Below are 27754 nucleotides of genomic sequence, written 5' to 3' on the forward strand. Positions count from 1 at the left end.
CTACTTCACAAAATGTCACACCCAATTGCAATTTATGTAAAATAAATAAATCTTAAAAAGACAGCACAATGACATTTTTCAAGAGAAATAGTTTACAAAAAGGTTGTTTATACCAAGTATCATCAGATGTTTAATTTTAGCTGTGAGACTTAGTGAAATGTGCTTTATTATTAGGCCTACTACCATAAAAAAAACATTTTCCATGTTGGTTCCATAGCTCATTTTATTTGTTTGGTAGTATGCTGACCACAACCTTCAGTACTACATTTACATAATATTTGTATTGCTAAAACCAATACTGTAAAGATGATCGGTTGAAAATTTTGCATAATTTGCAAAATTCTCATCTTTAGACATTTTGTATGTGCCAAACCTCACAAAACATATTTTGCATGCAGTATCTCCTGTACGTTGCTAAAAAGACAATACAATATACAATCTCAGAAAATAGGTACAAAGCCGGCACTCAGGCGATACCCTAAGGTACAAAAGCTAAAAGGTACATCTTTGTAAATTGTTTACCCCTAAATGATACATATTAGTACTTTAAAAGCACATATTAGTACCTAAAGTGTACATTAGTTGACAGTTTTGTATTAAGTGTATATATGACTAGATAATGAAATGTTGCATTTGTTTTTACCTGCATGTTTGATTTTAAATAAAACCAGTTTAATATTGACTTCACACGTTTTAAGATTAAAGATCAGTTGCCGTCAATATATTCTGTGATATGCATTGTTATGCCAGGGGTAATTTGTAAGAAATGGCTGAGCACAGCAGTGGGAGGGTTTAGGCAGAAGGTACAGAAGGTCGGGAGTGTGAACAGCTGCCAGAGACATGCATGAGTAAAAAGGCTTTGATGTACTAGAAAGAACTGCCTGGCAGACGACTAGCTGATAATGCTGGCAATGCAGCTTTTGTCAGGAATCAGTATGGCTCTCTATAACATCATAACAATGCATTTTGTGCTCAGGATGGACAAAAATTGAGGAAAGCAAACTAAAAAAAGCATACAGATTTCTAATAATCAGGATTATCCTCCACTCACAAAGCACAGTCTAGGACTTTCTAAAGTGTAGAGCTAACACAGAGTTGACAGAACATGTCTCTTAAGCTGGAAAGAAGTTTATGTATACTCGCTTTCTGGAAAACCACAGACTTCAAATTCAGCATTTCTCCACAGATTTTATCGCAACAGATTAGATTAAATTCATATAAATACATAATCTAAATTGCAGTGTGCAAGAACTTCCAACTGTTGAATTAATTTGAATTACATTGCAACAAAAGTATGAAATAGTAAATTAAGGCTCAGAGGAAATCAGTGAGAAAACACTGCATTTTTCATGTAAAAAGTTACCTGGTTGCAGGTGGAAATGTCCTGTCCGCTCTTGAGGAACTCCAGCACCTTTTCAATATTACCTGCCCTGGCCGCCCTCAGGAAGCTGGTGTTACTGTCCGACTGTAAATACAACAGAACAGGAAAAACATTAGGAAATATCAGCCTATCTCTAGTGAAAAACTAGTGTAGTATTACATGTGTCTACTGAATTTCGTGCATGTATGTGAAACATAGCTCAAGGGGCACTTCGTTAAAATTTTATAGGTGGCTCTATCGAGCGATTTTGCCACACCTACTTCTGAAACCCATATCAAATGTAAAATTTCACCACTTTTGGTGTGTATGCAAAGTCTCATGAGTTTCTGAGCATGTTTAGGCCCTCAAAAATGCAATTTATTATGGAGAAGAAGAAGAATCTGAGTACTTCCAATAAATATTCCCTAAATATATTCAAATAATGGTTCTTTTAATTTGTAATATTTCACAGTATTACTGTTTTCACTGTAATTTTGACCAAATAAAAGCAGCCTGGGTGAGTATAAAAGACTTACATAAACATTAAAAATAATGTTTGAACAGTACTGTAAATATTTGCTCAGCGAGTATGTGAAGGTTATGATTTCAGTGGGTGTATCTCCTTTTATCAGAATTGTGTTTGTGACTCTGCTAAATATAGACAGCAAAACAGAGTGAAGGCAGCTGACAAGACACACACACACTTGTATATGTGGTTTATGGGGACTTTCAATAGGCACAATGGTTTTTATACTGTACAAACTGTATTTTCTAAACCTACCCCTCACAGAAAACTACTGATTTTTTTTTTTCAATTTCACAAAACACTGTTTAACATATTTTTAGGCCATTTTGCTTACACAGGAAGTGTACTCATAAACCATGTTTATGTTGTAGTATGTTATGTTATGCCATTGTAAAAACCACATATTCGCACTGAAATATTATGCACTGAAAGTCTTGCCATGTAAAGAAGAAAATTAATGGTAAGATCAAATTTCGGATTTGGCATCAATCAGCAAACATGTGTTGATCTGTTCTACTACACAGCAATTCCTTTTAAAGCCTTTGGCATAGGAGTCACAACTGTGATAACAGAGCTTGCATGTGCAATACCAACACAAAATCCTCAGTGTGCTTAATGAACACTACAGAGCAGGTAGAAAAGACAAGCACCTTACAATTACCGTTCAACAGCTGCACAAAATGTGTTAAAACATACAGATGGTATTGTAATGAAAATATTAAAACAATTCAAATGAATGAAACCTCTTATTAAGAATAAAGTCAAGCGTTTTCAATAGTGCAATCAGGCATTTAGGTATTTATTTTAATTTGGTTACATTAGAACAGACAACAGCATTAGTGCTAAGCTCTGGCAGCGGCATTTAAGACGCTAATGAACAGATCAGTATTTCACATATTTCACGTCAGTAGGTCATGTGGAGTGTGAGGCATTAATGTGTTAGGTCATCACAGACTACTGACCGAAATGTTTGAGACATGACCTCTGCCCCTTCTGAGGTTGAGAGGTCACATCTAAACACGTGTGGGATCTGAATAAGACCTAACCAATGGGAACAGACACTATACATTTGCTGATGAAGTTGCCCACACACATTCAAGCAACAAAAGTTCAAATCTGGTTTGCAACATTTTCTTACAACAAAAAAAAAAACTGTGTTAAAAAAAATCCTAGCACTGGGTAAAATATGGACAAACTCAGCGACTAGGTTGTTTTGACCCAATAGTTGGGTTAAATGTTTAACCCAACCTTCTGGGTAGTTTTATTTTTAAACTATTGTTTAAAAAATACTATATGACCCCAAAATATGTTGTAAATTAAAAATGAAGGCATAAGCAATAATCCAAAGGGGAACATTTATTAATAAGCATTTTAAAAAATGTTTATTATTTAATTATTTATTCAACTTATTAATAAATGTTTATTTATTTCACATACTAATATATGTTGATTTCCAACTTGGCTCATTTTAAGCAAGAAATAGTATTAAGCAAGAAATAGTATTTTTATGCAATATTTGAGCAAAATAAACCTACCCAGAAGGTTGGGTAAAACATTTAACCCACCCGCTGGGTCAAAACAATCCAATCGCTGGGTTTGTCCCTATTTTTATCCCAGCATTTTTTTCTGAGTGCATCCTTCTCTTGAATTCACATCAATTATTATCAATTTCATAGAAATAAAAGCTATACCACTGGTAATAAAGACTTTTACATTAGCAATCATCATGTTACCTTTCTGAAGTAAGAAGTAAACCAAAAAATCAAGTATAGAAATGAAATAAACAAGTCTTCAAATACTGAATATACAAAAATAACCCTGCTAAAACAAACAGCTTAGATCAGCTTACATTTCCAGCACGCTTTGTTGGTTAGTGCTGTTTTGGTGCTATGTTGTTCTAAACATGTAGTTTCTGTGCACAAAAGAAGATATTTTTGAAGAATAATGATATCCAAACTCTTTTGGTGCCCATTGATTTCCACTGTATGGACTAAAAAAACTGAGACACGCTCTTTAAAAGAAAGCTTTTTTATTGGCATCAGTGTTTCCATTAGGAACCTTTAACATTCCATTACATTAAAGGCTCTTTATAGAAAAATGTATAATAAAATAAATGGTTTATGTAAAGGTTCTTTGAGGAACCCAGAAAACCACAGAACCACAAGTCATACAGGTTAGGGACGACTATAACAAAATTTGCATCCCAGCATTCCAAACACAACATGTGCTGGCGTTCTCAGCAGGAAAAACACCTTAACACTCCTCTACTGAATTATATACATATTATTAAGAATGTCTTACCATGGTATCTGCCATAGAACTGTAGTAACGGTCCAGATATGGATCACTTCCAACAGTCCGCAGGCCTTTATCTGAACCACATGCCTTACACATTGCCGCATTGCCCATGGTAGAAAGTGACCCGAAGCCGTGCAAAAAACTCACTACTCAACGTCTGGACCATTCGTGAGTTTGCACATTCGCTGTGCCTTTTCCAGTGATAACCAACCACTGAACATCAAATCGCTCCCCGGGAGATTGATTCTCGCTCACATGCACTTAGCTTTATGGGTTTGCATTATCCTCAGTCTTCAGGTAGTACCCAGGAGCCCATTCAATTATCAGCTTCAGAGCATCTATCCAGCTAATGCGAAATCCCCCAAACTTTCATGTCTATCTTTCTCCTCAGGTCCCGAACATCATCTCTTATGTGCTCTCTCTGATCCCTGCCCCCTGCCTTCTGTGAGAATCTGCGTCCCGTATTGGCAGAGACCCCTTGGCTCTTGTCTCCTCTTCTTTTCCGGTCTTGTCTCTCTTCCCGCCTGGCTTCGTGACTGACAACTGCGGCCGTAAACGTGTCTCCCATTGCTATATCAGGCCGAATATCCGCCCCGTCCAGGATCCAGGGCTGGGTTATTTTTAACCCCTCCAGGCCCAGGCAGCTATGTGACAGAGCAAGGCCCTGCAAGGGGCAATCCTACTGGGGAAGAGCCAGCTGGGAAACCTGTACTTTTCCTCCTGAGGGCCAGGAATGTGCAACCACTGGGACAACTGAAGTCAAAAAGTCTTGACAGGAGGAAGAGGGTGTTATTTGCAAAAGCCCTTTTTGTTGTACTATGTAACACGTGAAGCATCGTCTAAAAAGTTCTTATCCTTGAAGAATCAAGTAAAAGCTTTTCCAAAATGGTTTAATGCCTCTGCATCCCATTCAACATCCATGAGGCGTATAACCCAGATTAAACAGCTATGGCAATCCAAATGCCTATAGTGAATCAGACCAAATGGTAGCGTGGCAGCAGTGTCTGTGGGTCATCTTTGGTCCCGAGGCAGTCTGCATTGACCAGACCATGATTCAGCATTAGGCTGACTTCCACTACAGACATATTGAACTGCCATTGACTGCCCTAATCAATGCCATGCCCCCTGTTAACTAAGCTCCTATGTGTTTTACTACAGTTAATGGGGCAATAATGACAAGTGTGTTTAAACAGTAAAGAACAGTACATAATTAGCCATTAAAAAGAAAGCATAGTGAACTCTGTTAATGCACAAATACAGCAGAGAAGGTAAAGTAACTTGAGGCCGTTATATTTATATTTTTTATTTATTTCACTGTATCACTGTAGACAACAACAACAAAAAAAAAAAAACACATTTTTTAATTCTCCCTCTAACCCAAACTGCATTTATTTAAACAAAATGTGAATATACTATTACAATTTAAATGAACTGTTTTCTACTTTAATATGTGACCCTGGTCCACAAAACCAGTCATAAGTCACATGAGTATATTTGTAGCAATAGCCAACAATACACTGTATGGGTCAAAATTATTGATTTTTCTTTTATGCCAAAAATCATTAGGATATTAAGTAAAGATGATGTTCCATTAAGATATTTTGTAAATTTCCTACTATAAATATATCAAAACTTAATTTTTGATTAATAATATGCATTGCTAAGAACTTAATTTGGACAACTTTAAAGGTGATTTTCTCAATAATTTGATTTTCTTGCACCCTCAGATTCTAGATTTTCAAATAGTTGTATCTTGGCCAAATATTGTCCTATCCTAACAAACCATACATCAATGGAAATCTTATTTTCAGCTAGAAATAAGAAAGAAACATTTATTATTATTATCAATGCTAAAAACTGTTAATCGTTGATTCAGTGAACTGTTCAAACGAACAGTTTGTTTGTTAGAAACAGAACTCTTTTAAATGCAACCTTAAAGGGATATTTCACCCAAAAATTAAAATTCTGTCCTGTGTTCAAACCCGTAAGACTTTCATTCATCTTCGAAACACAAATTAAGATATTTTTGCTGAAATCTGAGAGCTTTCTGACCCTGCATAGTCAGCAACGCAAGTACCATGTTTAAGGCCCAGAAAGGTAGTACACTCTCAGAAATACAGGTACAAAAGCTGTCAAAAGCTAATTTTTTTTTTCCTTTTAGGTACTAATATGTACACTTTAGATACTAATATGTAGCTTTAAGGTACCAATATGGACCTTTAAGGTCCAAAGGTGTACCTTTCGAAGAGGTACTCCCCAGTGACAGTTTTTGTAACTTTATTTCCTAGATTGTAAGGACATTAATAAAATAGTCCATGTGACAACAGTGGTTCAACTGTAATTTTATGAAGCTACGAGAATACTTTTTGTGCGCAAAGAAAACAAAAATAACCACTTTATTCAACATCCTACCATTGCTGTCTATGCAGGGTCAGAAAGCTCTTGGATTACATCAAAAATATCTTAATTTGTGTTCTGAAGGTGAACGAATGTCTTACGGGTTTGGAACGACATGAGGGTAAGTAATAAATGACAGAATTTTTATTTTTGGGTGAACTATCCCTTTAAAACTTTTTAAATGCATCCTTGCTATATAAAGCAATTTTGTCCCCAAAATGTAATGTATTTGTAAAATATAACAAGGCTTTTTCATTTAAAATAAGAGTAATATTTTTGAGGAATTAAATTTACAAAAACATCAAAATTGGATATTGTACTATTTACATGTAAACTATGTTATATATGAACATTTTCCACAAATTCTAATTCTATGTGGACATTCTCAGCTTCGAATGGATCTCAATTATTGCAACCTGCTCTCTAGTTTCATAGGCATTTACAAACATTGTAATGATGACACTGCCAGTCAAGTAGTTATAGGTTGCAGCAGGTCATCCAGGTCAAATAGTTTAAAACATTAAGCGAGGGACATGTTTTAGGACACATCTGTGCTGACAAACACTTTCACTCCCATTAACACTGTTGCTTTTTTTTGACCACTTCCAACCTCTCTTTAGTGGTCGTTCATTGTGTCACTTGACTTTACTGTCACTCGACTGTCAGTTTACACTAGTTGCATTACAATTGCTTCCTGATATGAATAAGCTTAAAGATTATATGTGAATGTGTACAGGGAATTTTGCTACTGAAAATACAGCATTTTAACACTGTTAAAATGACTTGAATAAAGATTTGTTAATTTTGCTGAACAAGACTGAATTACTTGTTGTTTTTTACCACAAAGACTACATATTTTTAATTAAATAAAATATTGCGATTAAATTAGCAGTTAAAAAAAACAAAAAAAAAACTAATCTTTGATCTTTAAAAAACTTTCAAAACTTGAAAGTGCTTGGATTGTAAGAATAAAACTAAAGGACACATGAGTTACATCAAAAGGTTATGTCATCACATATGTAGCCAATGAGATTTTGCACTCTAGAGACAAATCTGCATACAGGATGATCCTATTTCCTAAGCCTCTTCCAGTATCTGTGCTTTGAAACAGGTGCAGAACAGCTGACTGCAGGATTTATCCACGCAGCTCATCTGCAGCACAAAAATATTAAAATTCAACCATAAAAATTCTGCATGTAACTGGTGATAACTTTATATAAACAACTGAGAATTCAAAAAAATCTTGTTATTAATAATAAATAAATCATGAAGGCAAGTTATATAAAATAATAAAATAGATGATTTTGCATAAAAAGTCATGTATATGTTGTCTGACTTGGGCTGCTGAATTATAATATTTAAATGCATTAGTAAGAGATCATAAGAATTATGATTAATTTTTAATTTAAGTCATTTATAGGCATGACAGATGAGGCAGAGCAGGACAAAGTTTACAGAGCACCCATAATTTGACTGATATTGCTGGACTTGCATTGTAACATGCCATGTATGACATCATCATATCCTCTGACCTCCATAAACCCTCTGTGCATGTGAATGCTACTGAGATTAATTCTCATCACAGTTACTTTACATCTGCTAATACTTAACGCACAAAAATGAACAATTCACAAAGAATAACTACAGATTAAAATACAGAGAACAACACAACTGCATTAGTAGATGCTACATTTGGACATTACGAAAGAAACAGACTATTTTAAATAGTATTAGTGTTAGTGTAATAGTGTTCACACTTACTTGACTTTGCAATGATAAATGCAAAGATTTTGACATTAAATGATCGCAGAATTCTGTGACCAATAAGTCAATAGGTCAACTGTATGTGAACTGGCATGGATGGGGTAAATAATTTAAGATAAAAGTGTTATTGTTAATGGTCTTTAAGTGTTAGTACCTTGCGTTTGCGCTCTGCTCTCTCTCTGTGTCTCCTGCGTCTCTCTCTAGCTTTGGCGAGAGCCTTAATCTCCGGAGGTTGTTCAAGTTCCCGTGCCTTTTTCAGGTGTGCTGCTGCGTGTGCCATGATGACAAACCACAGCTGTCACAAAAACCACAGGTACTCCTCTATCGCTTCAGATGTGGAATCGTCCCATATAATTTATCATATTAATATACAGCAAATGTTGGAGTCCTTGTTCTGCTTTTCCCAATGGCTTCTTTGAAAAAGGTGATAATGGACGCTCTGTGCCACTGTCCTCCCACAATTCACTCTGAATAACTCCCTCCTCAGTGCAAACACTTTGTCTCTTTTTCCCCTACAGAGAGTTACTCCAGTCCATTGGTTGGCTGAAGAGAGAAAAGCCTCACTTGCTAAATCTGAATATATATCGCCATGTGTGAACTAGGGACCAGAGAGAGAGAGAGTGAGGGAGAGAGAGAGAGAGAGAGAGAGAGAGAGAGAGAGAGAGAGGAAGAGAGGAAGGACCTGCATGTCCAGATGTAGAGGCATCCAGCTCTATTCCAGCTGTAGGATTGAGTGTGTACTTCACAAATGTGTATATAAGAGTTGAAACACAATTAAAGTGTTTAAGAGAAAAAACAAGAAACTGTTAATAAAAGCTGTGACAAACAGCAAGTCTACAGGGACACCTGTGGCACATAGCGTGCTCCTCGAAGCTGGGGAGGAGTTTGGGGAAGACCACAGTGGAGGCTGTCAGGAACACTGGGAATAAATACACTGGGGCAATGGTAAACCACATATACAAATCCACCTGGAAGGGAATGGCACGCTCCAACACACAGCTACTGTAGTCATATACTTGAATTGGTGGCATAGTGTTAAAGGGGTTACTCCAGAGAGTTACTCTCCAGAGAGCAGTTCACTTTTACATGTTGTTTGAAGATTAATGTGTGAGTCAGACCTCCATGTTTTGATGCCAGAGCAAGGATGTAAGTTAGACAAGAATTGACTGATTGAGGTGTTGTGTTCTGGATGTAATAATGAACATAGTGGTCGTCATTTACTCCCAACATCTGAGCTGCTGAAGATGCAGTGGATTGCGTTTGTTTGTGAAGGGAATGCCGCTCCCGATCTACATAAATCTGTCTATGTTTATGTGAATCATTCGTGATCCAGCTTCACTTACAGCAGAAGTGAGTATAAGGGTTTTTTTTATGAATCTTTGCAATAGCCTTTCCTAATAATATGCTAGTTAGCAAGTTTAGCAGCTAAATGCTGCTACATGCAGCTAAATGCAGCTAAAGTAAACAGGCTCGTCACTCCACAGAGAGAAGAGAGGGGCGGGGCAAACAGAGCTCATTTGCATTTAAAGCAGCCTCAACCAGAATGGGATGATTTTTGCAGAGCTCATTTTGATAAGGTAAAAAGGGGGTTGTTTTACACTACCATTGAGAATTTTTAACCAAAGTATATTATAGACTTTTCATTAAGACCCTAAAGAATCATATCAACTTGTGGAAAATTGGCATCCGAAGACTCCTTTAAATGTCCGAGGCTGATAATCAGAGAACTGCTGGATCAATGCAGGTTCAAAAAAGCACTTAAACTTCTATGATGCTTTGAATTTGAAGGTGTCTACTAAACGACTACAGCAGATGCTATGGAGAAAGAAATCTATAAGGATCTCACTTAAGCTGTTGCTGACTAAGTCAGGATAGTCTCAAAATAACTACACTACTATTGTAAGTTTGTTGTCAGTCCCCCCTTGACAGTGACAGTCCCCCTCCCCTCCCCCCCGTGCCACTGACAGCTTTGCTATCACAAAAATTGTAATAAATGTAAATTTAGATAATGTTTACTCCTTTTGAAATAATGAAAGTGAGCATAAGATACTTGCTTCAAGATCTTACCTGATCTTACCAACCCCAAAATTTTGAATGGAAGTGTATATATACACAAAATCCATTTCACAAGTGCATATCTAACATTTATTCACAATATACAATTTTAAGTTTAAAGTATTATTAAAATGCACACTACATTATTAACAAATAGTGCTATTCATATATTTAAATTTCATACATTTAAAGTTCTTGAATGTATTTATTTATTGTTGAATTTATATTTGCATTTTTTTGCGTTTGTTTTGAATTTGCAAATATTTTGAGACTTTAATGACAGGTTCGCAAATACATTTTTAAAGCTACGTCTTCTTTAGCCAATCAGGTGCAGCATTTTCAACATTTGATTTTGCTACATTTACATTTCAATCTGACTTTCTCTCAAAAGGATATTCTCACCGTATTACTAAGCACTTAACTTGACTCTATGAATCAGTTTACTAAATATTTTAAATATAAGTTAGTGAGGACATGTTCAGATATTTGGTCCTTACAGTGTAGACAAACCTGTTCACACTCACACTGGTACAGTACAGTATTTTGTACTGTACAAGCTGTATTTTCTATACCCTTGCTCTAACCCTAACCCTCACAAAAACATTCTGCATTTTTATATTTTGAAAACACTTCATGTTGTGTGATTTATAAGCATGTTTCCTCATGGGGACCAAAAAAAATCCCATCAAGGTGAAAATTTGCTGGTATTGCTGGTGGGGACATTTGGTCCCAATAACAGGGAATACCAGTACACACATTATCACACCAAACGTCAACACTAGATGTATTTTTCTCAGTCAAAATACTTTTACACCACCTTTTGGATTACAAAAGTAACTACACCTCAGTCATTTAGACCAGCACACTGACACCTGGTGGTTAAACTGCATACAATAGGAGATCTACACATCCACCTCTGTGAGAGTCCTTCAGGTAAGTGCAAGACCTATAAGACAATCACTGAACACTATAAGATCTCTAAAACTGTATTTTTTCCCCCATAATTTAATTCATAGTCAGAAAATTTCAATTAATCTACACTATTCTGATTTGATTTCTAAATATTAATGTTTTAACAGGTTTTAAACTGAAAAAAAGAACAAATCTGAAATGCAAGCCGTTTCCACCTCTATTCATGGAAAGTGCCATTCTACACTTATAAATTATTTAATATAATTCAAAAAATTTTTTTTTTTTACGACAGATGGTGCTACATTACAGTAAAGTATTCTTATCCTTAACAAGCGCTGCATCTCATGTTATTTATTGATGTTGTAAAAGCAACAGACTTAACAGCAGCAGAATCTGTTCAGATGCAAAAAAAAAAAAAAATCTATAAAACACTGATCCTTTATGACAACTGATAGTCTCCAGAGTAGAGCAAGAGCTGTGTAACTAGAACAAAGACACAGACTTCAGGGCAAAGATCACAAAAAATCAGGGCAAAGATGGATCATCACTCAAGTTTCTTCAACCTAATGGAGATTAGATCCAGTCAACCAAATCACAATAAGCTATTTCAGCCTTAAATACTCAACATACAGAATCTAAAACAAACATTTTTGCCACAATGCTATAGGGAACTGTGACTGGTCACCAGGATGTTGCTATGCAGTTGTATTTGCGACCTCCTAATTATGATCTCATGATGTAGCAGATAGCGATCAGCCTGTAAGGTTGCTGTAAATATGTTAAAAACACCACACCGCAAGAGAAATGTTTGACATATGGTACATTTGAGCTTGAAAAGGTCTTGTCATGCTGACAAATGGACAAGCAGAGGACAGGATCAATAGAGTGATAAACATGAGCAGTGTATGCAGAGGCGCCAGGTCTCAGATATCCGTGTGGAGAGAGCAATGCTCCTGGGGGAATACAAGTTATCATCACCTCTACACTTACTGAACATCATTACAAAGGATGCTTATGTTTCGCTCATCACAGCTGCTAAGACTGGCAAATAGTGCTGCGTCAGGGGCCTGCACTAAAAACAATAAGAGCTTTTTTATGTGTACATAAGTAGTAATTTTGCAGCTGATTTTTACCCAAAGTAACTTAAACAATAGAGGTTCTAAAAGGAGATTTTTTGTTCCTTAAAGAAAATCAGTGAACAGCCTTTTATTTTCTTAGTGTAAAGAACTTTTTAGTAATCTGAAGAACCTTTTTACACTACAAAAAACCTTTAGTGTAATTGAAAACTTCCATGGATGTTCCTTCATGAAACCATCAATGGCAATAAAAAACACTTTATTTGTAGTGCTAACTAGCATTGTAATGACCTAGTAGAAGTCTGGATGCAACTTCGCAGCTTAATATCTTCACTAAAAGTGAATGATGTTTATGTGTGTATAGTGTGTAGATGTACTAGTCAGTGTGTATGGTCAGCTGAGTCTGCATTTTTTGACTTACATCATCTAAAACCTATTCAGTCTTGAAGCTCTTACAGTGTTTGTTATTAATCCATTAGTCAACACATTGATCTTTCATAAAAGCTCACTCACAGTCAACCCTCAATCCTGTTTCTCTGCACTGATCCATCACTCTAATGCACTAGATGTAGAAGCAGGAACGCAGCAATATTGAAATGTGGGCCGATACAACCGCCAGTAGTTATTATGGCCAATAACCAGCATAATGTCTGATATTTTAAAGAAAAAAAGGTATATTGATACTAAAACTCTAAATCAAAGCATTAAAACTTTAAAATTAGTACTGTTAATAATAAAGTAATCTGCAAGGATGGATTAAAATTAATCAAATGTGACAGTAAAAACATTTTACTGTAAATGCTGTTCTTTTGAACTTTGTATTCTTCAAAGAATACAAAAACAGTAGCACAACTGTTTTCCCAACTGTGATAATGATAATAATAATAATACATGTTTCTTGAGCAGCAAATCAACATATTAGAATTATTTCTGAAGGATCATGTGACACTGATAACTGGAGTAATGATGCTGAAAATTTAGTTTGCCATCACAGGAATAAATGACATTTTAAAATACTTTAAAACACAGCTGAGGTCAAAAGTTTACAGAAGTTGCAGAATCTGACAAATGTTATTTATTTTACCAAAATAAGAGGGATCATACAAAATGCATGTTATTTTTTATTTAGTACTGACCTGAATAAGATATTTCATATACAAAGACCTTTACATATAGTCCACAAGAGAAAATTATTGCTGACCATTTTCAAAAGTTTACATGCACTTTCCTGGTGAAAAAAAAGCAGCATATGCTGGTTAGGTATGTTTTGATGCTGGTTTTAGCTGGAACAGCATAAACCAGCAAAGGACCAGCTTAAACCAGCACCAAAACATACCTAAGCAGCATCCCAGCATCAAAACATGCCTACCAGCATATGCTGTTTTTTTTTCACCAAGATTGATTCCCTGGCTCTTAATGCATCCTGTTTATTTCTGAAGCATCAGTGAGTGTTTGAACCTTCTGTAATCATTGCGTATGAGTCCCTCAGTTGCCCTCAGAGTGAAAAGATGGATCTCAAAATCATACAGTCATTGTTGGAAAGGGTTCAGATACACAAAAATGCTGAGTTTGTGGGACATGAAGGATTTTTCTGAAGAACAGCGGACAGTTTAACTAGAACAAACAAGGGACTCAAGGGAAAAAAAACAGCTTCAGGTAACAACACAGTATTAAGAATCAAGTGCATGTAAACTTTTGCACAGGGACATTTTTCTATATTCAACTATTATTTTCTCTTGTGGACTATATGTGAATGTCTTTTATGTGAAATATCTTATTCAGGTCAGTACTAAATAAAAAATAGCATGCATTTTGTATGAACCCTATTATTTTAGCAAAATAATTGACATTTTGCAGATTCTGCAAGGTGTATGTAAACTTTTGACCTTGAACTGTCTTGCATTCTTATTTAAAAGCATTGGTGTAAACAGATACTAAATTTATAGACTCAATTAAAACTGACACACACAGCCATTTACGAACACCTGGCACAGTCTCAAACCTTAGTGAGCTACCGGCCTAGACAGCATTTTTGGCGTCATTTAGGCACAATCTCAGTGTCTGAAAAAAAAGTCTAATTTTGGCTCGAGACAGTGACTCTTACACAAATATCCTTTATGTATAACGCAATCTGACAACGCTTTGCAACAAACTCGACCCTGCCATTTTAATTCAGTAGATTCCTATCAGTAATCTACCAGGTGACAGGATCTTAATCACAATAAGGTGTGCTAAATGTGATATTTCTCACTATTTCTCTCACCACAATTCTCTTATTTCTATTTCTGTCGAGGTGATAATACATTTCTTGGATGCTACATCAACACCCTACTAGATTTGTTATGAGTCCCCTCTAGAATAGCTCCCATTTTTTACCCTATTAACTATAGCCCCTAGTAAACATGAAGGCAACCCCATTCTTTCTTTCCTTCTCTCACTCACAAGTGTAAATGTCATGCACCTGACAGTGAAACAGCCTCATCTCTTGCATACACACATGCACAGACCTGAAAATTCCCACTTTGCTTCACGTTTTTTTAGATGATCAAGACACTGGTCGGAAACCTCTCTCTGCTTTCAAATGTCACTGTAGAAATAAAGAGATCAGTGATCACAGACTCCGTTCATATCAGTAGAGACCACACCCAAACACACACTGCCAGACGCACAGAGAGAGAGAAAGAGGGCACTCACTGAGAAAGAGTGAGAGAAATTCGCATTAAAAGGCGAAAGATGAAGGCAGAAGTGTCATGACAGAAACAAGAGAGTGAGAATGACAAATGCAAATGCACTCTAGAGAACAACATCCTTGCAAAATTCACTTTGCTCAAAACAACACTATGCTCTTCGAGTATGTGTTATTTGAACATACAATATCTGTCCTACCACTAACAATTTGTCATCTTTGGTGGCAATACAAAAAAAAGTAAACTATGGCTTTGCCGTCTACACCAACTGCATACAGTATATGAACCATGCACTCACTGCTTCAGCGTCTGAATCATCCTAAAATTAACGTAGAGTGCCCGCAAGAAAAGGAAACACATTTACAGAAATCAGATAGGAATAAGTCTGGTGACTCTGAATCCAGAAGCTTCTTATTCTTAGCCCAGCTCATTTGATTCTGCATATACTCCGGAGGAAAGGAAGGACACGTGCAGTGAAAATGAATGCGACTGGAAGATATGAAACTGAATGCACTCTAATTCGATTTGAAGTTGCTAGTTTCCAGGCCTCTATCTTATTCGCTTTGCTGGTCTGGTTTCAGCTTAATCTTTTTTTTTCAAATCAGGTGGCTCTTGAATGGATTAAGCTGCAAAGTGGACCAGAATTTATGCAGAGAGGCAAAAGTTTGGACAAATGTCACTGATGTCTTGATGACGCCATGTCAGTTCAGTTCAGGGAGAATCTATAAACAGTACATTTCTTTTTAGTTGGTAAAAAATAGCCTGTTTGTAAGTATCAGGGGGAGAATTTACAGAAATTAATACTTTTATTGAGCAAGGATGCTTTAAATTGATCAAAAGTGATGATAAAGACATTTGTTACAAAAGATTTCTATTTCACATAAATGTTGTTCTTCGAACTTTCTATTCATCAAAGAAACCTGAAAAAATTCTACTCAGCTGTTTTTAGTATAATAGTAATAAGTGTTTTTTGAAAAGCAAATCAGAATATTAGAATGATTTCTGAAGGATTGTGTGACTGGAGTAATAATGTATAATTCAGCTTTGAAATCACAGAAATAAAACTACACTTTAAAATATATTTACATAGAAAGCAGTTATTTTAAATAGTAAAAATGTTTCACATTTGTACTGTTTTTGCTGTACTTTGGACCAAATAAATGAAGCAGAAGAGTCATGGCCAAAAATACCAGCACCCTTACAATTATGTCAGAAAACGCAACACTTCTCTCAGAAAATTGTTATAATTGCAAATGTTTTGGTATTCATGTGCTTATTGTTTTTGTAAGAACTGCTTTTCAAACATGGTATGCTCCTGTAATTTGTATTTAGACACACCTGTAGCAAGTAAGAGGTGTGGGCAATATAGTAATCACACTTGCAACCAGTTAAAATGGAAAAAAGTTGACTCAACCCTTGTGTTGTGTGTCACACTGAGCATGGAGAAAAAAAAGAAGTTTAAAGAGAATCTGCATTTTTAAAGAGAAAAAATTGTTGAAAAACATGGACAATCTCAAGGCTACAAGTCCATCCATCTTAATGTTCCTGTGTCCACTGTGCACAATATCATTAAGAGGTTTACAGCCCATGGCACTATAGCTAACCTCCCTGGACGTGGACGGAAGAGCAAAATTAATGACAAATTACAACAAAGGATTGTTCAAATGGTGGATAAAGAACCCCGATTAACTTCCAAACAAATTCAAGCTGATATGCAGACACAGGGTACAACAGTGTCAGCTTGCACTATCCCTCAAAAGGGACACTATGGTAGGAGACCTAGGAGGACACCACTGCTGACACAAAGGCATAAAAAGCAAGACTGGAGTTTGACAAAACTTATGTGACAAAACCACAATCATTCTGGGAGAACGTACTGTGGACGGATGAGACAAAAGCAGAGCTTTTTGGTAAAGGACATCATGGCACTGTTTACAGAAAAAGAAATGGGGCCTTCAAAGAAAAAAACACAGTCCCTACAGTCAAACATGGTGGAGGTTCAAAGATGTTTTGGGGTTGCTTTGCTGCTTCTGGCACTGGGTGCCTTGACTGTGTGAACGGTATCATGAAATCTGATGATTACCAAAGAATTTTGGTGCGCAACGTAATGGCTAGTGTCAGAAAGCTTCGTCTCCACCAGAGGTCATGTGTCTTCCAGCAGGACAATGACCTGAGACACACTTCAAAAAGCACTCAGAAATGGTTACAAACAATGTGCCGGAGAGTTCTGAAATGGTCAGCAATGAGTCCAGATCTGAATCCCATAGAACACATGTGGAGAGATCTCAAAACAGCAGTTGGGAGAAGGCATCCTTCAAATCTGAATGACCTGGAGCAGTTTGCAAAAGAAGAGTGGTCCAAAATTCAAGTAGAGAGGTGTAAGAAATTCATGGTTACAGGAAGCGATTGATTTCAGTTATTTTTTCCAAAGAGGGTGCTACCAAATATTAAGTTAAGGGTGCCAATAATTTTGTCCAGTGCATTTTTTTGGGGTTCTGTGTGGAATGGTATCAGATTTGACTGTTGTGCAAACAAAAAATAAACATGTGAGTACCAAAGCATTTCCAACTGCAACAATTTTCTGAGAGAAGGGCTGATATCTTTGGACATGACTGTGTATATATAGTGCATATATATATATATATATATATATATATATATATATATGTATATACCACAAAAATACAGATTAAAAATGGCTTTGGTATTTGCCATTTCAAAGCTGAAGGGAAACACATTTTACATTTCAATCTATCAAGTATCAAGATTTTAAATGATTGAATTTTCATAATATATGATTCATAATGTGATTTGGATGCAGAGGAAATGTTCTGCAGTCATGTGACTCGGTTACTAAAACATCAGATCTATTGTGTGGTAAAAAGAGCCACTCCCTAAAACAGCTGATAAATAATGAATCATGTGACTTCAAATTACGTGCTTTGCCAGCTTAATTCTGCAGGACAATGACAAAATAATAACTTCAGCATCACTGAATGATGTACCTGAAAGTTTTAAGAGAAATTAAAAAATTGGAGCTGAGTATTGAAGGATCGAGAAAAAGAGACTGAGAGGGAAAGAGAAAGAGGGGTAGGACGGATCAATAAAAGTATGCAGACATCAGACGGGACAGCAATTACATCAGAGCATCAGCAAGCCTCCGTAAACACACTCTACTCAATTAGCTCTCTGGGAAGGGCAGGCTATTGTGTATGCATGTGTGTGTGATAAGCCATTCTGTCTGCTCTCTCCTTATAGATGCTTTTAAGTAGCATGCAGCACAAGACATTACCTTGGCAGACACGTAATTCTCGGGACACTTTCCATTGGTTAAGATGTGTGAGGTGAGCTGAATGTGTGTTTCGCTTGATATGTGCATAGGGCATATCTATCACCTCTACTTTCAGAACAACTGACGTAAAGACTAAAGCTTCACGTCTATTCAATTATCCATCCTTCCAAGGGCTCGGAAACCATTTCAAATTTTAGCTTTTTGGAAGACAATCATTACTTCCCAAGGACCAGTTCCTTAATGCATCCACCGCATCTTTCAAATCGTTCCTAATCCATCCACCCATCTGTTTTTCACCCATCCTCAAGCTGTCATTGATCCATTTTCCACTCTTGCGGGAAGTCCTGATTGGTGTTTCATAAATATTTTAAAATATGAGATGCATTTCCATGTCCCACACTCCTACCTTCACCTTTCAGAAAATAGCCAGTCATTAAGACTTGCCAGTGCAGTCAAAGCTATTGTTTTTTTCCTTCACAAGTTATTTTTGGTCTATATTTTGCTTTTTCATTTTCTCAAAATTAGTTTTTTTCTCATGCACTGAGCCAGATATCATACATGCACAAAATTTGACAGTTTATTTCTATCCATATTCTGTAAGTTTTTACAGAGAGATTTTTGTTCATTTGTGACCCTGGACCAAACCAGTCATAACGATCAATTTTTTTAAAACTGAGATTTATTCACAAAATATTGAGAAAATAGCCTTTAAAGATGCCAAAATGAAGTTCTTAGCAATGCATATTACTAATCAAAAATTAAGTTTTGATATATTTACAATAGAAAATTTACAAAATATCTTCATGGAACATGATCTTTACTTAATATCCTAATGATTTTTGGCATAAAAGAAAAATACCCGTGCTACTTAAGACTGGTTTCGTGGTACAGGGTCACGTATATAAATTGCCTGATTTATATAACTTTTTTCCTGTATGTTGACAGTATCGTTGACAGTATTTTTTTTTTTTTTTTTAATGGAGTGATATAAGAGATAAAATATGTCATCAAAATGAATTAAGAATTCTAAATCTGGCTTTATCCAATGTTCAGATTTCTGTATTGAATTTAGTGCATATTTAATTAAGATAATGCCTCATTTGCATATTTAACAAAATAAAACACAAAACAAATACATAATGTACTGTGAATAATCAGGTGGGGAAATTATTTAGTAAATTACCATTACATCAATTCCAAATCCAAGCTTAGTTTTAAAGAAAAATATGATTTTTATATAATATTTTAATATTTTCCAGGCATTTATATCTATACACCTGGCATGTACTTCTTTCTACATTAAGATAAACAGCAGTTTTTTTTTTTTTTTTTTACAGTATTTATTCATTTACGTTAATGACGTTTAGAAATCTGTCTAGAAATTAATTTAGAAATATTATTGTTCATTTTACTTTAATGTTATTTAAAATAGATTGATGTTAATTTAGACAGCTTAGAATTTTAAAAAAACATTTGCGTGCAAAACATTTACCATTTAGATAAAAATAAATGCTATAAAAGCATTGTTTATTATTATTTTATGTTAGCCATTGTATTATCTAAAGCAACATATTGCCTTATTGTAAAGTGTTAAGTTTCCATAAAGTACAAATAGTCCTTGTACTCTAACATGAGTAATTCATTAATTAATTACAAAACACGGCTTGAAGTAGTTTTGAAGCAAGTAATATTTCATGTCATGCTACCTGTTACTAATTTATTGTCAAATGGCATATGTGAGGACTGATTTATAGCTTTAAAGGATGTGAAGCATGTAGCATTATAATCTTGTAATAGTTATGATAATATTAAAATTCATTGGTACAAAGAAGTGGAAAACTACCATACAGCATGCAGCAGTTTAGCAAACATCAACATTATAGCGTCTGTGCAAAGTTTAATATGGCATTGCAGTCATAATGTGGACAATGATGATAATGGATAATCATGGTCAATAATGATGATCATTAAAGTTTTAAGTTGTGTGTAGACAGCACTGGACAGCAAGGTTGCTATAGAAACAGTCCTCAGAGGGCAGGCCTGGCCTGGCACCCACTACCCACAATTCAACAGCATGCAGCTGTGTAATGCAATAAAAACCCTTCTGCTCCATTACAGTCTCCTTCCTGTACATCACATCATACTTCCCCCACAGGGAGAGGAGAGAGAGACTGAGTGAGTGAGTGATTGAGTGAGATATGGACAAATAGAGGACAAGAGAGAAATGATGAACAGAAACGGCGAGCCACACAAGATCTACACATTGTATAGCACCTGTCCGGATAGTTTTGGCTGTAAAATGAATCACAGCTGAAAGCTGTGGCATCAATTATTAAGTATAATACATGAGTTCACACATTAAACAGCAAGATGTTGGCAACATAGTGATGTATTAATGAGAAAACTTCAAAGACAGATTGATCATTCTACTTTCTACTACTCAAAAGACTATTAGTTACTTTGCATGAGAACTTGAGGGGGTTGCAAAATTATAAAGCATCTAGCCTCAAGCTAATGTTGTGTAAGTGAATGAATGATGGAAAGGGTGGAGTCGTCTGAATATCAGACAGGCATTAATATTCTTTAGGTAATACAAATACAAGAAATTCTAACAGAATTATTCATCTTGGATCTAAAGCTTTAAACATTAATAATTTTTTAATTAATAATTAAAATTTAACATTAATACGATAACTGCTAATATGTCATGTTATTAGATCACCCACAGTAGGTTCACAGACCATCTAATGCATATTACACACAGAAATAGCAAAACCAATTTTAAGGTTTTAGCTATTTAAGGTTTTAGCTATCTTTTCTTGTTTTTGTTAGTCTAAATAGTTTTTTAATTAGTTATTTTAGTTATTTTAGTACATCAAGCTAAAAGAAAATAAGAAACATTGCTGGAACTGCTGAAATAAAATTTGATTCAAGTTTATTTCAAATATGGTTTTATATAGTAAGTTAACTATAATCGCCCTGCACCAGGAACACTTTTGAGGAACTTCTCTAAATTTGAATCCACTCAGTTTCAAGTAAACTAGATATACATGACCCAACGCCATCTCGTGACCAATTCACACGTATTTTACAAGATGGCTAATTCTTACGAATTTATACGACCTCACTTGTACGATTTTGTATGTTTTCAGTGAGGAGTATGTTTAGGGGCGGGGTTAGAGGGTGGTCATTCGTACAAATTCCTACGAATTTGCCACTTCGTAAAATACATATGATTTTTCACAAAACATACAAATTTGTACAAATTAGCCAGTTTGTAAAATATGTACGAATTGCCATGAGATCGGGCTGCAAGTACAGAAATTACAACTATTCTAAAAAATACATCTTCCAGATGTAAATGCAGATGTCAAATAGTATTTGAACACTGTTGTGTGGCCACAGTGTGTTAAAACAACCAGCCTATAATGGTAAAAACTCACACACTCATTTTTATAATCCCAATAAATCATAAACAGTACTGGAAGCACCGGCTCATTTGCATTTAAAGGGACAAGCACAAAAATGTTCGTCTTGGGTAAAAGGTGGCAATTTTAACACGTTATAAAAATTATCTGTCAGGTATTTTGAGCTAAAACTTCATATACACACTGTGGAGACATTAGAGACATATTTTACATCTTGTAAATAATACAGCTTGTGATAAGTCATCTTTAAATCAAAGTTTGTGATGATTCACCTCATAGATGATTGGTTTGGTTCATGACTAGCAATGCTTTAACAAAATCCCTATGTTAAATATACTTTCAGAATAAAGGTGAAAAATGCAGAATCCCAGCATGAGTTTTGCACGCAGATTTTACTTATGTTCAAGTTGCTCACATGAATTCAGCTCTCTGACCAGTAGAAAGCTGCTTGTTTTGAAAGAGATTTCTCTGTGAGCTGTGCTTCATACATCAATACTCTACTGACAATGAACCTTTTACTGACATCAATGTTCGTGGAGCTACGGCAACAATACTCCTGGATTTATGATGAGGGACTACCGTGACAGAGTGAAAAAAGGTCAAATAAAAACTAGTGTACCTCAGTTCTCTTTGACAGTCCGTACTGTTCTCTTCATGCAGTCCAGATTTGTGTCTACTGACAGGTTTTCTTTCTTTACTGGGCTTCAAGACTGGGTTTGCTAGCTATTGTTTGTTTACGCTCATAGCACCTTTAGTTCCACCGTATCAATGACAGCATGCAAGCGATGAACAGTTGGATAGAAACACGTAGTCTGACATGCGCCTTGTTAATGACACAACAAGATTTTAGAGATCAAAACTGCATTATCTGACACATTCGTAAACATCAGAAAAATTGTGTAAGCTGAACCAGGCTTAAGACGAATGTTCTTAGCAGAGTAAGCTGTGAAATAGACCAGACATTATACTGACAGTCAAACGTCTATGCCAGCTAATGGCTATGCTAAGCCCATCACATTATTACCTAAGAAAAGCACTATTCTTTGAGTATATTTATGCAATGTACTTAAAAATAACATTTGCCTAGTCACACAAATAGCTTGAACAAAATTATAACAAAGCTAAAAATACCAAATGCTTTGCATTGTTCTGTACAGGATTGTTTGTCCCACTCTTCCATCCACTCACAGCTGGTTCCATACAGCTAAAGTGCAATCGAATACCACCCTCCCAACCAGCCCTGCAGGTAGAAACACAGTACCCACTCCTGAGGGGAACCAGAGTATGGCGGCAGGAATGACTAGACTGATGGTAGCCTATTTTTAGCCCTGCATCACAACCATCATAACTTAGTAAGCCTGTTGTTCTCGGACCACTCCCTTCTATACCTCCATTCATCCCGCTCTAGAAGTTAGTGTAGAGAATTTAGGAATAGATTGCTTTTAAATCGTATTAGACTATGCAGTATTACTTCCTAAACAGACTGCTGCAGTTACATCCAAACGAAGATCGCGCTGCATTTATTATACATATTAGCACAATTGCTTGACATATTCAAACGAACATTGTTTTAGCCAGGGAACAAAGACTTTAGGTGTGTCAGTAGATGGCATTCATGCAATAAGATGACGTCTGGGTGTATGCGCCTGCATTGCTTGGTCCATTACTGGAATCTAATTATCCAGAGAGACACTGACAGCACTCTCTCATATCATAACTCAGGACCCAATAGGAAACTGCATTAGTGTGTGTTTGACAGGAAATAGCGTTAGAAAACGAGTTCTGCCCAGTCTTTTAGCATACGAAAAACAGGTAACATGATATTTTTAAGATGTGCTTATTCCATATAATCTATAACACCGCCCTGTATCATATTTGCTAAATGAAATCTGATACTTCTTGTTTTCTACTACTTTTGGGGTGCTGATTTCCAGTTTTAGGGAGTAACTAGTTATATATAATGGTGTTAAGTAAAAATAAATGTAACTGTAATCTGATACAGTTACTGAGAAAAAAGTTACTTGTGAAAATGTTAACGATTACAAAGGGGGTTACATCTGAATACTATTAATATTTACTATTTCTTGTTATGATTTTAAATCTGTATTTTATCTCAGAATGATCTCAAAGTAAAACAAGGTGCTAAAGTATAATTTTGTGGTGGCTGTGCTTTAAAATTAACCTCTTCACTAAAGAGATGAAGGATTTTGTTGGCGCCAATAGCCTCGCGGTTAGTGCGACAACATACAGTGGAATTGCGCTCTTGGCGACCCGAGTTCGAATCCTGGCTTGTTGTCCTTTGCCAATCCCACTCCTCTCTCTTCACCCAATGCTTTCCTGTCTGATCTACACTGTCCTGTCCAAATAAAGGCATGAAAAAGCCCAAAAATAAATCTTCAAAAATCTTTGAAAGTTGGTTTGATTGCTTCTATTGTCCTCATTTGTAAGTTGCTTTAGATAAAAGCATCCGCTAAATGACTAAATACAAATTTTGTAAAGCATCAAATGTAATCAGTTACATTAATAAATAGTTATACTACTTATTACATTTTTAAATAGGGTAACTTGTAATCTGTAACATATTACATTTCTAGAGTAACCTTCCCAACACTGCTGATTACAAAAAATATTCCTTTCTCACAACACATGATGTGCATTTTGTAGGATATTTACTTTTGACAACCATTTGTACGGTGAAGAAATGTTGTATTATCCATTAATCTCCAGAAAAACTGTCACAAATATGTTTCCTATCATCTTTGTGCAAGATTTTTACATGCGTGAATCATTCTGAATGCATTATTATATATATCTAATCCTGATTTTAAGATTAGAATTATGGCCAGTGTCAAAAGAACATGCAAATTTATTGTTTGATGTTACATTTGTGGGTGTTTGTCTATTGTACATGCAAACAGCAACTAAACATTACAGATTTTGTGGGGAAAAAAAGTATTCAAACATGTTTTTCCAGATTTCTTTTCCTTTGCAGATTGTTAAAAGATACATTTTAAATACTTATCAACTTTTGACATTTGACTGCTTTTTCTATTTTGATAAGAGCATTAAAGCTGAAATTCACATATGTGACATAAGTAGCACAGGTATATTTGTAGCAATAGCCAACAATACATTGTATGGGTCAAATTTTTCGCTTTTTTTCTTTTATGCCAAAATCATTAGGATATTAAGTAAAGATCATGTTCCATGAATATATTTCCTATCATAAATATATCAAAACTTAATTTCTGATTTGTAATATACATTGCTAAGAACTTAATTTGGACAACTTTAAAGGCGATTTTCTCAATATTTTTATTTTTTGCAGCCTTAGATTCCAGATTTTCAAATAGTTGCATTTCGGCCAAATAATGTCCTAAACCGTAAATCAATGGAAAGCTTATTTATTCAAATTTCTTTTTTTCAAGGTTTTGTGATGCAGGGTTATATTTTGAAACATCATTCTTGTTTTGTGGAGAAAAAAAATGTACGGGATGAAAATTTTGATATTTTTCAACTCAGCATCTTCAAATTAGATAAAATTAGGCCTTTTTGCAATAAAGTAGAATTATTACTTTTTTTATTCAAGATGCAGGTCTGCCATATGTAAGCCCATTTCTGCCAAAAAAAAAAATGTTTATCTAACAATTTTGACTTGTTTAATGTTTATATCCCACAATTTTGAGTTTATTTCTCCCAATTCTGAAAAAAATTGTCTGAATTGTGGGATATGAACTCAGAATTGATACAAGAGCTATGCAAAGCACGGTCAAGGCTGAACAGTTTAATTCATACCAGCTAAATGTGAAAAAAGCACTTGGCACAGGGTGCAACCATGATGTCAGGGCGGAAACAGTGAGAAGACTGATTTGGGATACATCAGAATGGAAAGATGAAAGGCGAATTTAGACCTAGAGTTTAAATGTAGTTCAACAGACCATGAAGAAAAGCCCACCACAGGCACTAAGCCTTGACAGCTCGAAAAGTGAAATAATAAAGAAAATAGAGTGGAAAATATCTCTGGGAAAGCTCCGAGCAACAAATCACACAGGCTACACCTTTGAGTGACACAGAAGGGCATCTATGCATCCATGCAGACAAGCTAATGCCCTACATGACTCAGCCAGTCCATCACTTATTTATGGCCGGTTTTATTGATGAATTGGCTTATAAGATTGCAAATACGTGGACGGGGAAGGTGAGTGAGGCTAAGCTTGTTATTGTAGGGCTCTTAAGAGGGTGTGAGGGTAAAAACAGTTTGGATATAGTCTTTTTTATTTATTTAACAAGCTCTGCAGGGTCATCAGCTGTGATTTCAAGCGTAAAACACCACAGTTAAGAAACTGAATCTTAAGCAGTGCTACTTAGGAAACATGCCATATTGACACCTAAGGATCAAAACAATGTGCTCTAACAGTGCAGTTTGTCAGGTGTGAAACCTCACTGGCAGTCAACACACACGGTCAGTATCACGTATAGGATGGATCAAGAAGAAAAACGACTGCAATAGATACACTGGAAAAACAATATAAAAAAAACAATATAATCCTGTTAGCTCACCATTTATGATTTTGGGAAGTGTGAGAAGTATGAACTGTAAATTTTAAATGGTTAAAATGTATATTATATTCAAGACAAAACATTTTCAAGTAAAAAAAGTCACCTTATTGGCTATTACAGTGAAAATACACTAAACATCACTATTGGATATAATTTATGGATAGGCTATGACAAACTTTGGTTGTTAGTGTATTTTTACAGCAAGTTTCTGTAAATTTAGAATCATTTTAGATGGATAGATAGATAGACAGATAGATAGAAAGAAAGATAGAATGTGTCTATGTATTTACAGAGACAACGCTGCCATTATGAAATTAAACAGGCTACATTGCGATAGTCTACTGATGCTTTAGAAAGATTCGGTAACCAGGACAACGCCTCATCCTCCGCATCATGGACCACAACACCGCGAAACATGGGTGTCGCGCTCGCCCACACATACTGATCACCAGAACGCGGAATGTTTCGTTCATTTCACACACGTACACACACTGACCTGGCGGATGCGGTTCTGGTGGGGTGGAGAGCCTCCTTCGGGTGAGGTATTGTTGGAAGAGGCCATCCTCACGTCTCGGACGGAGCCGCCCCTGCTCTGACTTTCTGCCGAGCTTTTTGACATTGTGGCGTGATGATGTCCACGAAACGGTATCTGCCAGTCCCGGTACTGCGGTTGTCGAGACCCGTGTTCCGGCCTCAGATGTCAGGACTGAAGCTCCGACCCATGTTGTGGTTGTATTCGAGAGTGGGAGACTGACGAATGTCCTGTGGCGTGACGGTGCGGTGCGGGTCTCACGCACGGTGTCCTGCGGCACTCCTGCTGCTCACATGCAGATGCACCGATGCTGCAGTGCTGAAACACTGACCGAGATGGAGGGTGAATGAGGGTAATTAACGATAAGCCTGAGATAAATACACGATGGTGTAAGAGAGGCGCAATATGAGCGATGTTCTCATCGCTGTGTTGAGTAGCCCCCTCCCGTGCTCCTCTCTCTCTCCCTCACTCCCCTCCTCCATAAGCCAAACCCCCACTTACACATGACGAGGCAAAATCAAAATCGATTTAATAGTTTGTATTTTTGAACATACAGTGAACCCAATAGTAGCTGAACACTCAAGGCACACATAAAATTATGAATTTTAGAGCTGGATTTGATAAATATCGATTATGCTGTATCTGAGAGCTAACTACTCTTTTATTCCTATAGGGTATTAATGGCAGGATTTCATTGTGACAACTTACCCCAAATAGCATAGTAGTAGCAGTTTTGTTTTTTTGCTTTTTTGCCATGTAAGCATCTAAGGCTATCTACATGGCAAAAACTGAATTGCAATAAAACAAGTGTTACATAAACACAAAATAAAAATGTATCCAAAATACAGCAAAATAACTGCTTTCTAT

General features: G+C 35.9%; 1 protein-coding gene across 6 annotated transcripts in view; it reads right to left on the reverse strand.

Annotated features, from left to right (window-relative positions):
• ank2a (ankyrin 2a, neuronal) overlaps nt 1-27333 on the reverse strand; it is a 67829-nt gene extending 40496 nt beyond the window's left edge. For all 6 annotated transcript variants that reach the window (XM_051117420.1, XM_051117430.1, XM_051117438.1 and 3 more), the window contains exons 1-2: nt 26852-27333; nt 1364-1465 (exon numbers count right to left, since the gene is read on the reverse strand). In XM_051117420.1, the coding sequence (XP_050973377.1) occupies nt 1364-1465; nt 26852-26974 (225 nt within the window). In that variant the 5' untranslated portion in view covers nt 26975-27333. The remainder of the gene's footprint in view (nt 1-1363; nt 1466-26851) is intronic.
• Nucleotides 27334-27754: the final 421 nt, after the last annotated feature.

This window comes from Labeo rohita, chromosome 1 (assembly GCF_022985175.1).
Source record: "Labeo rohita strain BAU-BD-2019 chromosome 1, IGBB_LRoh.1.0, whole genome shotgun sequence".
NCBI lineage: Eukaryota > Metazoa > Chordata > Actinopteri > Cypriniformes > Cyprinidae > Labeo > Labeo rohita.